We start from the raw sequence: 11,514 nt of genomic DNA on the forward strand, positions 1-11,514 counted from the left end.
AGGATGGGCATAATAGAAAGATCTCATTGGGTGGAGATATCTGTCCCTTGATTTTTTTGAAGGACCTCCAAAGTACTTGGAGAGCTACAAATGTTAAATCTGTCCGTGCCCTCACTGCTTTATACGTAGGAAAAGGGTGACACGTAAGCATGGCCAAGCGTTTTATTATTTAGGAGTGATCATTTAATTTCTTTCCACTGGGTCACGGAGGAAAAAAAATGAATGGGGTAATCGAATGTTTTAATAGTAAACAGAGGATAAAATCATACTGATGAGGAAAGCCTGTCTTAAATTACATCCCGATTACAGCCATTATATGTGGTCGATGGAGATGGCTCACAGGTTTCTGCGCCTGAAAAGGAAAGGACAAGTTCACATTCAGCTCTTTGGTCGGGTTGTTTCCACGTGGAAACAGAACATGCTTGATCCAGAGTCATGGAGACATAAGATACAGAGAGTACCGAGCTGGGCTTTTTTACAAAGCACTTGTCAAAATACAGCTCCTTTAGGGCACTTGTGTACGCTTGGACATTAGCTAATACTAAAGTGGGTGGAAGGAGTGCATCCATTCAGAGATCCGTCCACGGCAGAAGAGGACAAATGAATGGTAAAACAATAAACCCTGTTGCTACAACTACATCTTTTTAGTAAGAGGAAAGATCTTGGAAAAAATGAACTGTTTTACAGCCCGTTTCACTTCCTTGTTGCGTAAAGTGTAAATGAGGGGATTTAACAAAGGAGTTAAAATAGCAAAAACCACGTTGCTCATGACGTGGATATCAATAGGCATACGTGCTCTGTACGAGACATATGCCACAGCAATGGATGAATAGTAAGTGCCAACCACAATCAAATGGGAAGTGCAAGTGGAAAAAGCTTTACTGCGACCTTCCTTGGAGTTGATTTTTAATATGGAGATAATGATGTGAGTGTATGACACAACAACAAGCATAAGAGGCACAAGGGAGACGGTCATGGCAATGCAAAACCCCAAGAAGGTCTGAAAAGTGGCACCAAAATCCGGGCAGGCTGCTTGGACCACGGCCAGGTGATCACAGAAGCAGTGATAAACTTTGGTGGTTTCACCAAACGCTAACTGAGAGGTCTGGATCATGACAGGTGCCGGGATGATCAGGGCAGTTATCCAGGCACTTGCTGCCAGCTGGATGTTCATCCTCTTGGTCATTTTAACCGCGTAGTGCAAAGGATTGCAAATGGCTTCATAGCGATCGTAAGACATGACCACCAGAATCAGTGCTTCTGTCACCGTTAGCCCGTGGAAACTGTACATCTGCAGGAAGCAGGCCTGGAAAGAAATCGTTTTGGCATTGACCAGAAACATAGCCAGCATTTTGGGAATGGTCGTGGTTGTGAACAGGATATCTAACACGGAGAGATTCGTTAGGAAAAAGTACATGGGCTTGTGAAGCTTTGGGTCGACCACCACAACCGTGATGATGGCGAGGTTGCCGACTAGTATGAGCAGGTAGAATAAGAGAAAGACAAGAAAGAGCGGGAGCTGGTAGTCCTGAAGAGCAGGAAACCCAACCAGAAAAAAGCTTTTGGCAGAAGCATTGCTGTTGCAGCTGTCCATGGCCCGCGTCCTGAAACATCTGGAATGGAAAACACGCAGTCAGCGAGTACGTCCTGGGCACAAAGCAGTCAGCAGGGCCGTTCACACTGTGCCGTTTGCTAAAGATTATGATGCCGTTTCACTTACCTTCCAGTGCCCTTCCCTTCAGATGATATGTTAAGTGCAAAAGGTGGAAGAAGAGGTGGATTTTGTGCTGCATGTCCACCAACGGCACTGTCTGCTTCCACATATCTTGGCATCAGAGCCTCTCCGCTGTACGTCCGGCCCCGACTGCCGTGGCAGTGTGAGAGAGCAGGCTGAGGCTCTCCTGCTTGAGACGAGACTCAGCTGGTACCACCACCGCACCCAATCAGCTGGAAAAATGGGCTTCACTTGCTATGGGAGTCAGCCGAGATGCCTGGTCTTTCCAACGCAGGATGCCCGTCTGGACTGGTTTGCTCCCTACTGCACCCACACTTCTCAGTGCTCTGTAGGGTCTGTAGAGGGTCGTGGATCAGCCCTTGTCAGGGGAAAATCGGCCTCAAGCCTCCCCGGGAAGAAGCCTTGTCTGCTGGCAGTGAGGACACCGGGCAGCCAGCCCTGGGGTGACTTCTAAAGAGACAAGCTCCGGCTCTGAGCCCCTGCTCTTGTCTGCCCCGGCTCCCTGTAGCACCGTGGCCCCAGACAGCTCCCTCTTTGCTCAGCGCTCAAGATGGGGTGTCTTCCTCCTCACGTGAGAGAGGGGCGGCCAGACCTCCCAAACAGCACAGCAGACCGATCTGCTGCAAACAAGCAGTCTTTATTGTGCCTGTGCATTTCCCTCCGTCTTCCCTGGGGCTCCTGCTGTCTCTCACCCGCTCCCCCAGAGCCTCTCTCTTTCTCCTCCACCGCGGTGTCTTTCCTTGGGTTCCTGCTGCCCCTGGGAAACCTTTCTGTGCTCTCCCCATCTGGGTCATGGCCCACTCCTGGCTCTCAAGTTGCCCGGAGAGGGATTTCCCCCTTGCCCTGGTATAAACTCTGCATCCTCCGTTCTGGAATCGGTGCTCTCCATGGGCAGAGCAAACCCCACTGCCTCCCCTTGCTGGAAGCTGCCAGCCCCCGCAGCATCTCTTCTGGGTGCCGACACGCTCAGGAACCTCAGCCTCTTCCCTCCTTCACCAGGGCTGGGGCTGGAGCCCGTGACACTGTGGGGTACTTGCTGGGGTGCCCCATTCCCATCCACCCCTCTTCTAACGGGATTGCTGTACCTGCCGTACGCAGCACCGCACTGACTGCAGGTGCTGGAGTTTCTGCTCCGCGCTGTTCAAGGGCTTGTAGTTTCTTGCCAGGGACACAAACTCGCTCTCTGCCTGTCCCATCCCGGACACCAGGGACCTGGGCTCCCACATCCCTCCTCTCCAAACACCCCTTGCTGTGGTCCGTGGCAGGTGCCGTGTTCAGGTGCCCTGTTCTGTGCAGAGGGCTCTGGCTGCACACCCTGCCTCTTGTGAGGACCATCTTTATTCCTCTTCGCTCCCAGGTCTTCAGCAAGGGGAGGCTGCAAGGGGAGGCTGCAAGGGGAGGTAAGGAGGCCTCATTACTGCCCCGGGGGGCATGTGATTGCCCGGGGCAGGCTCAAGCAGTTATTGAGCCCAGAGCTTCCTAATTACCACCTGGCACTGGGATCTGTCCTCCTGCCTCGCCAGCCGAGGGCACTGATTTCTCAAGTGTTTCGTGGGTCCATCTTTGAAACTCTGCCTGGCATCTGTCACTTATTCCAGGGGTTTCCTATGGAGAGTGGGACGATTGGGGAACCTTGGGTCCTGTCTTGATTCCCCGTTCCCTTCCTCTCTTCCCTGCCAGAAGAGAGTAATAGTCTGAGGTCTAGCCACCCCAAAGAGTACGCTGCTCCTGGGGCGCTCAGGCCCACCATTGCAGGAGTCTGGAGTATCTAAGTCTCATTATTTCGAGCCCAAATTCTCCGTCCTACTCCAGCTAGCGTCAGACTCCAGCTTCCTCTGCAGCTCCTCCAACTCCAGCCCCCTTTTCTGCAGCCTAGCTAATCTAGGCAGGATGGGATAAGGGAGCTCTGCAGCCCAGGCTCCCCTGAAAAGGACTGCCCCGTGACAGTGTTCACCATGCTCATTTGTGATCTGAAGATAAGCATTTTCTTCTATGAGTTTTATAAGTCGTGTTTGGCTGTCCCTTGCTCTTGTGCTCTGAGAACAGGGATAGAAGACGCCCAGGAGACGTGTATGTACTTCACCTCTCTATGACAGGAGCTCAGAGCGTGGTGCTGGAAGACTTCCAGACAGTGCAGCCTAAATATTCCCACTCCTGCCGATAGGTTTTTTAGACTGATAAATAGCAGATGTATGGGGTTTCTAAGAAAAAAAAGATTCAAATGGACATTCAGCCTTTTTAAACTCCAAGTGAATTAGCTTTTGAGTCCTTTTAATTTTCCGATTCTCTAATTACAAGGAGTTGACAATGTTATCGCTCTGGTCTCAAATACCGTTATAATCAGAATTTTCTGAGGTCATTAAATCTCTGATTGACTTCAAGCCAACTCATCCTTCGGTAGAAAGATTGGAAGAATGAGGTTACCCTACACAACAAGCAGACTGTTTCTCTCTCGTTGACATCCTAGCACACAGGCAGTCTCCAGGCATTTTGCTCTCTCTCCTCACTTCCTACCTGCACCACTTCATTACTCGCTTCCCCCTGTATTGCTCTTTCAACTCTGCAAAGGATTTTGGATCATATTTTACATTATAAAAGCCCTACTATAAAAAGCAAATGGCTTTATAGTATTTAATGCAAACTTTCAAGATGTAGTATCCCCCATACTAGCATTGTCCTGAAACTGCTCTCTTTTAAGACAAATAAAATGCCTTGGTTTGTTACCTATTTATATTCATTGTATTAAACTTTCCCTCCATCCTGGTTTCCATCCGAAAAGCTAAAGCAAAGGAAGTAGGTAGTTAGACTGAAAGGTAAGAACATGTGATACAGCCATGTGAATAGTAACTCACTTGCACATTCAAGTGATGAAAAGATCTTCACTGTGGCTAGGCTTATTCTCAATGATGGGCGCGAGACTCCAGCTGCAAAGCCTCTGCAACTGGCCCGACTAAGAGGACTGTGTGTCTTTTGAACAAACTGCTTGGTTGTTTTCCCCATCGCAGTCCCCAAAGGTGACATCAGCATTGGGGTTTTTTTCTTTGTCTTCAATTAAGAGACTGAAATGGCCTTCGTTACTTTAATGATAAGCAATCCCAGCAGGTTTGGGACCTCAGTGGCGCAGCAGAGTTCACAATAGGTGCAAATCACATTGAAGATGCTGACAGTCAAGGAGATGAAACGGAGATATTGGAACTAAGGTGTGTGCAATCTGATGACACGTTACCCAATGTTTCAATGTCATGATTCATGGGGAATGCCGGCCTGCTCCCATCGAAAGTCACTGGACATTGGCCATTGACTTAACTGGGTGATTGTCCCATCCAACCATGTCATTCCAAACTTTGTCTCATTAAATAATTTATGGAGCCATCAAAGCACCCCCAGATCCGGTTAATCACCCAAAAACTCATGTGCTGAGACTTCCAGTAGCAAAGGACAACTGAGGGGTGATCAGAAGAGCTGGGATCATAGAGTCATAGAAAATGAGGGTTAAAAGGGACCTTGGGAGGTCACATCTAGTCCAACCCCCTGCTCAAAGCAGGACCAGCCCCAACTAGTTCATCCAAGGCAGGTTTTGTCTAACTGGGGCTTCAAAACCTCCAAGGATGGAGACTCCTCAACTCTTCAGGTAGCCTTCACCAGTGCTTTACTACCTCTCCTAGTGGGAAAGTTTTTCTTTGTATCTAACCTGAACTCCCCTTGCTGCAGCTGGAGCCCTTTGCTCCTTGTCCTGCCATCTGCCCCCACTGAGAACAGCCCCGCTCCATCCTCTTTGCATCCCCTGCAAGGAGTTGAAGGCTGCTATTCAATCCCCCTCGGTCTTCTCTTCTGCAGGCAAAGTCAGCCCATTTCCCTCAGTCTCTCCTCACAAATCATGTGCCCCAGCCCCCCAACCATTTTCACTGCAAACATATTGGTTTAACACCTAAAAGGAGACTGCTCTACCTGGAGCGCTGCAGCTCTGGACATGTGGACACATCTGACCCGTAACAATTGTGCACTGGCTCCCGTGGCAGAGCCCGGCCCCAGGGTCCCTGCGGCCGAGCAATTCCTGCCCCGCTCTGGCTCCTCAGGTCCCCTCCCTTTTTGATCTCACCATCCAAGCCTTGAGGGAACTTTCATGGTGTCTAGGGAGGCCACCCAGCAGTCCCAGAGTAAGACCCAGTTCACTTAGCTAGCTGGTATGTCCTGTACTCAGCTGGCTCTGGTCTTGCCCCTCAGGCTCTAAGTTGTGGCCCTCCTGGCCCTGCCAGAGCCTCATGGTGCCAGTTCCCTTATGGGCTATATTCACAGCTCCATCCTCCCCTGTAGTCACACTTATGCTTAATATCGTCGATATTACTCCCTCCTCACTGAGAGTGGGCTCTCTGGTCCAACGCAGCTGTTGGCCCTCAGCCTTCCCCGCCTTGGTGCTTCTGTTCTGGCTGTGCTCCTCAGCTTAGACTTCCTGCCTCGGGCCTTGGCTCCTGGGCCCCAGACCTGTCTCACACTCACATGATCCGGGCCCCTGGCCATGTCCTGCACTCTCGTCCTATGGGCCAGCCCTGAGCCCTCCAGGCCACTGAGCCCAGGCTGGCTACCTGTCACAGAGTGCCCCACCAGCACCCCACCGCGGTCTTCCTCCTCTCCTACAGCCACAACCTGGTCCTCCGGTCCCAAGCGTAAATGCAGCAGAAACACAAGCAAGCTGCTTCACAAACTGAATCTCACCCACCCTGGCTCAATGTCACCTGAAGCCACACTTCCCACTCAGCTCTCCCATCCCTGCTGTCATGGGTGGCCTCGGTGCCTCCCTGCCTGTCTCCTGCAGCCCTTCTCTCCCAGGAGCTCCTCTTCCTGCAGCCTGTGGGCCTGACTGCCTCCTTTGCACTGTAGGGCAGGGCTGGGCTGGCCCTGCTCACTGCCACCACATGCAGCTCCAGGGATTTGCACATGCCAGGGACTCTGCAGATGGCCCTCCCAGCCACACACCCACACCCTGCCACACCCCCTCACCCCCCACCAGCCCTTCTCTCCCAGGAGCTCCTCTTCCTGCAGCCTGTGGGCCTGACTGCCTCCTTTGCACTGTAGGGCAGGGCTGGGCTGGCCCTGCTCACTGCCACCACATGCAGCTCCAGGGATTTGCACATGCCAGGGACTCTGCAGATGGCCCTCCCAGCCACACACCCACACCCTGCCACACCCCCTCACCCCCCACCAGACTCCTAAACACACCCACACCCTCCCACAGCCCCCACACACACTCCCACCCCCTCACACAAACATGCACACCCACACCTCCACCCCAGCCACATACCCCACCCTTGCAACCCTCCATATCCACCCCCCCCACCCTCCTTCACATACCGCACCTAACATACCCATACCCCATACGTACACCCTGCACACCACACCACACATGCACATTGTAACACATCAGGGTCTCAGGGGTGGCCGTGATGCCCCTTGCTGGCTCTGCAACTATGTCCTGCTCCACCCCCGGGGCACCCTCCTGTCTCGCCTGCCACACCTGGATGGAAATATAAATGAATAGGGAGGCTTCCCACAGACCTTTGCATGGCTCTGGTCCCACCAAAACCCCCAGTAGTGTCCCCGACACCCTAGTTGTCCTCACTGGTGCCAGGTCCCTGGCTGGGCCTCTGTAGTCAGCTATGCCTGGCAGGTCACCCAAAGCCTTATGGGCTAATTGCGGCTCCAAATCCTCCTCTGTACCATACATCATGAGTGTTACAGAAATGTTGTTCCTTCTTGGCCTTTGCCACTTTAATCTCACTACACCTTCTAGCCTGGGCCCACTGAATCGAACCAGGCTTTGAGGCACTAGCTTCAGTTTGTCCTTTCCAGTCACCGGTCCCCAGGCCGCTGTGCGGCTGCACTCTCTCTCTGTCTGCTCTGGGCTCAATAACTGCTTGAGCCTACCCCTGGAAGAAATGTGCCCCCTGGGCAATAATGAGGCCTCCTTACCTCCCCTTGCAGCCTCATCCTAAACCACTGGTAAAAAAACAGGAACATGACATAAACCCCTGAGCTGTAGCATTATCATAACAAAGTAGCAGCCCTCTTCCCCTTTAAGATGGCAAACCCTTACCCTGAAATAGCATGCCTCTCTGTCAGGATGTGAGGTTTGACCTAGAAACTACTATGCAAAGCCTAAGCAATAGTGAATGTTATGTGAGGAATGCCCATCTGCAATGATAAGGAGGAGACAGTCTTAGATAAAGGAGACTTGAAAACAAAAGCAGAATCAGAGTACTGGGTCAAAGAGCTCATTAAAATACTAAAAATCACACCCCTGGGTGGGCAAAAGGTATGCTAATGAAACATGCATGTATGTTAATGAGATACATAGCTAAAACACAGGTATAGAGACATGCTCAGTAAAGAACTCCTTGCGTCACTCCTTTATAGCCAATTAGCAAACAAGGATGCTTATGAAGGTCTAAAACTTCTGTATAAAAGTGGCTTAGAATTGAAATCTAGTGTGCTTGTTCTGTGAAATTATTCCGCTTGCACCTTTTATTGCTAGCAATAAATCTTCTTTATACTTTCACCCCTGGTATCTTTATTGGCCCTTGCATACCAGGCACGAACCCAGACTTGAGCTGGGGCCCAACAAGGATACCTCGCATGCTCCCTGAGCCTCCCTGCTCCTGTAGGCAGCAAAGCAGTCAGCCCAGCATCCCTGGGCAGGAGCTCCTTCCCCTGTGGCAGCCAGGGAGGGACTTCCCTGCCAGCCCCAACCTCGAGCTTATATGCTCCCAGGGCCCTGCCTGCATCCAGTCAGCTGACCACTTGCAGGTGTCTGCTGACCGCCTCATTTTGCCCTGTTGCCCTAGCAACATTTAGCTGCTGCCCCCTGCCTGCCCTGCAGTGCTCCCTGGCTGGGCTGTCTTTACCTTAAAGTAACAGAGAGCCCAGAGCCCTCTGTTACACACACCCACTCTCCAACCCCACATACACCCCCTTCCGCACCACAAAATATACAAGAGTAAGAGTGTATTTTGAGCTGTTATGCAATTGCCTCTACATACATTAGGTAACCCCATGTAAAACAGGAGAAAATATTTTTTTAAATAAAATTAAAATAAAGTAGACATTTGATTTTGTTTGATTTTATTTTCTTTAGTATATGATTTCTTTATTTTCCGGTTTCAAGAAGGACCACACACAAAAGAGTACTTCTAGGACAAGGGGAGGGATTTCCAGTCCCAAGATGGTGACTGGGGATGGAGCACCTGTCAAGGGTGGGGCTACCCTTGAAGCCCTTAATGGCTCACCAAAACTCATTAAGCAGCCTTCCAGCTCAACTAATAGCACACCCCTGCTCCAGATTTACAGAGGGATAATAAATGCAGTGCAACACGCTGCCCTTTTCTATGAAGCTGCTTTTTTTCCTTTATAGACCAGTGGCTAATGCACACCAGAGTTTTGCTGGCCCTTTTGATAGTGTGATGAGGCTGCCAAAGGGCCAGTAAAACTCTGGCATGCATCAGCTGTTGTATAACCAATAGATCTGGGGAGGTACTCCTCCCTCTCTATTCAGCACTGGTGAGGCCTCAGCTGGAGTGCTGTGCCCACTTCTGGGCACTGCACTTCAATAAGGACATGGATAAGCTCGAGAGGGTACAAAGAAGGGCCACCCATTTGACTAAGGGCATGGAGGGTAGACCTTATGAGGAGAGACTCCAGGAACTAGGCTGGTTCAGCCTGAGGAAGAGAAAGCTGAGAGGTGACTTGATAGCTGCCTACGAGTACCTCAGGGGGAAGCATCAAGAACCAGGACAGCAACTATTCAGGAGGGCACCTCAAGGGAGGATGAGAAACAATGGGCATAAACTAATAGCGGGTAGATTCAGGCTGGTCATAAGAAAGAACTTTTTCTCTGTAGGTGTCACCACAATCTGGAACATGGTCCCAGCACAGGTGGTGCCATCGCCCTCATTGGAGGTGTTCAAGATGAGGCTGGACAAGCACCTTGTTGAGCTCACTTGAGCCCAATACTTCCTGCTCAGGGCAGAGGACCGGACTTGATGATCATACAGGTCCCTTCTCCTTCTATGATTCCATGACACATTTTAAGGCACTTGCACACACTTAAACTGATTTTGCAATAATCAGGGTATCACATGATGATTGAAGGTGGTTGTCCAGAGAAGAAAGCAATCCAAGTAGCAAAATTCCCAATATAATTACCCTTTTTCAAGCCCAAGGAGGATACTTAGCACTACTGGATTGCATGACATTCATCCCACTGCAAGGACCACAATGAAGGCTTTGCAAACCACTTTAGTCTTAATTAATCCCCTTTCAAAAGAACAGAAATAGTGCAGAGGTTTACATAGTGCTGAAGCAAATGTGCCCTAAAGCACTAAAATGTTTTTAAAAGGAGGAAAGATCTTGAGTACAATAAACTGTCTTATTGCCTGTTTCACTTCCCTGTTACGTAAAGTATAAATGAGGGGATTTAACAAAGGAGTCAAAATAGCAAAGACCACATTGCTCATGACGTGGATATCAGTAGGCATGTCTGCTCTGTAAGACATGTAAGACACAGCCAAGGAAAAATAATAACTGCCAACCACAATCAGATGGGAAGTGCATGTGGAAAAGGCTTTCCTGCGACCTTCCCTGGAATCGATCTTTAATATGGAGATTATGATCAGCACATATGACAGGATGACAAGGGTAAGAGGCACAAGGAAGACTGTCATGGCAATGCAAAACCCCAAGAAGGTCTGAAAAGTGGCACCAAAATCCGGGCAGGCTGCTTGTACCACGGCCAGGTGATCACAGAAGCAGTGATAAACTTTGGTGGTTTCACCAAACGCTAACTGAGAGGTCTGGATCATGACAGGTGCTGGGATGATCAGGGCAGTTATCCAGGCACTTGCTGCCAGCTGGATGTTCATCCTCTTGGTCATTTTAACCGCGTAATGCAAAGGATTGCAAATGGCTTCATAGCGATCGTAAGACATGACCACCAGAATCAGTGCTTCTGTCACCCCTAGCCCGTGGAAACTGTACATCTGCAGGAAACAGGCCTGGAAAGAAATCGTTTTGGCATTGACCAGAAACACAGCCAGCACTTTGGGAATGGTCGTGGTTGTGAACAGGATATCTAACACGGAGAGATTCGTTAGGAAAAAGTACATGGGCTTGTGAAGCTTTGGGTCGACCACCACAACCGTGATGATGGCGAGGTTGCCGGCTAGTATGAGCAGGTAGAATAAGAGAAAGACAAGAAAGAGCGGGAGCTGGTAGTCCTGAAGAGCAGGAAACCCAACCAGAAAAAAGCTTTTGGCAGAAGCATTGCTGTTGCAGCTGTCCATGGCCCGCGTCCTGAAACATCTGGAATGGAAAACACGCAGTCAGCAAATGCTTCTCTGGACAAGAAAATAAGTATGGCTGTTCACACTGTGCCCTTTGCTAATGATTATGGTACAATTTCACTTACTTTCCAGTGCCCTTCCCTTCAGATGATATGTTAAGCCCATAGGGCAGAAGAAGAGGTGATTTATGTGCTGCATTTTCCACTAACAATACTGTCTGTATTACCCTGCAGCCTGGCCCGGAGACGCTGCCCCTCTGGCCATGCCAGGCACCTCCTCGGGCACGAGCTCTCCTGCCTTCCCTCCCGGATCCGTACGGCCGGATCGGTGACTCCTCCTGCCCCGAGGGAAGTGTGATGACCCCCCGGAGTACTAATAATGCGCCGCCCTTCAGCCGTCCCGCGCCGATCCTGGCCGGGAGCCCGCAGGTCAGCGCTCCCCCCGGCC

General features: G+C 50.5%; 2 protein-coding genes across 2 annotated transcripts; both read right to left on the reverse strand.

Annotated features, from left to right (window-relative positions):
• Nucleotides 1-634: 634 nt before the first annotated feature.
• On the reverse strand, nt 635-1,594 carry LOC132249505 (olfactory receptor 2AT4-like). Its single transcript, XM_059724784.1, has one exon. The coding sequence runs from the start codon at nt 1,592-1,594 to the stop codon at nt 635-637; it is 960 nt and encodes a 319-aa protein (XP_059580767.1).
• An 8,504-nt stretch (nt 1,595-10,098) lies between these two features.
• Nucleotides 10,099-11,067, reverse strand: LOC132249508 (olfactory receptor 2AT4-like). The gene has a single exon (XM_059724790.1). It carries the CDS (start codon nt 11,065-11,067, stop codon nt 10,099-10,101), a length of 969 nt encoding a protein of 322 aa, XP_059580773.1.
• Between the last annotated feature and the right edge of the window lie 447 nt (nt 11,068-11,514).

Source organism: Alligator mississippiensis, chromosome 1 (assembly GCF_030867095.1).
Source record: "Alligator mississippiensis isolate rAllMis1 chromosome 1, rAllMis1, whole genome shotgun sequence".
Taxonomy (NCBI): domain Eukaryota; kingdom Metazoa; phylum Chordata; order Crocodylia; family Alligatoridae; genus Alligator; species Alligator mississippiensis.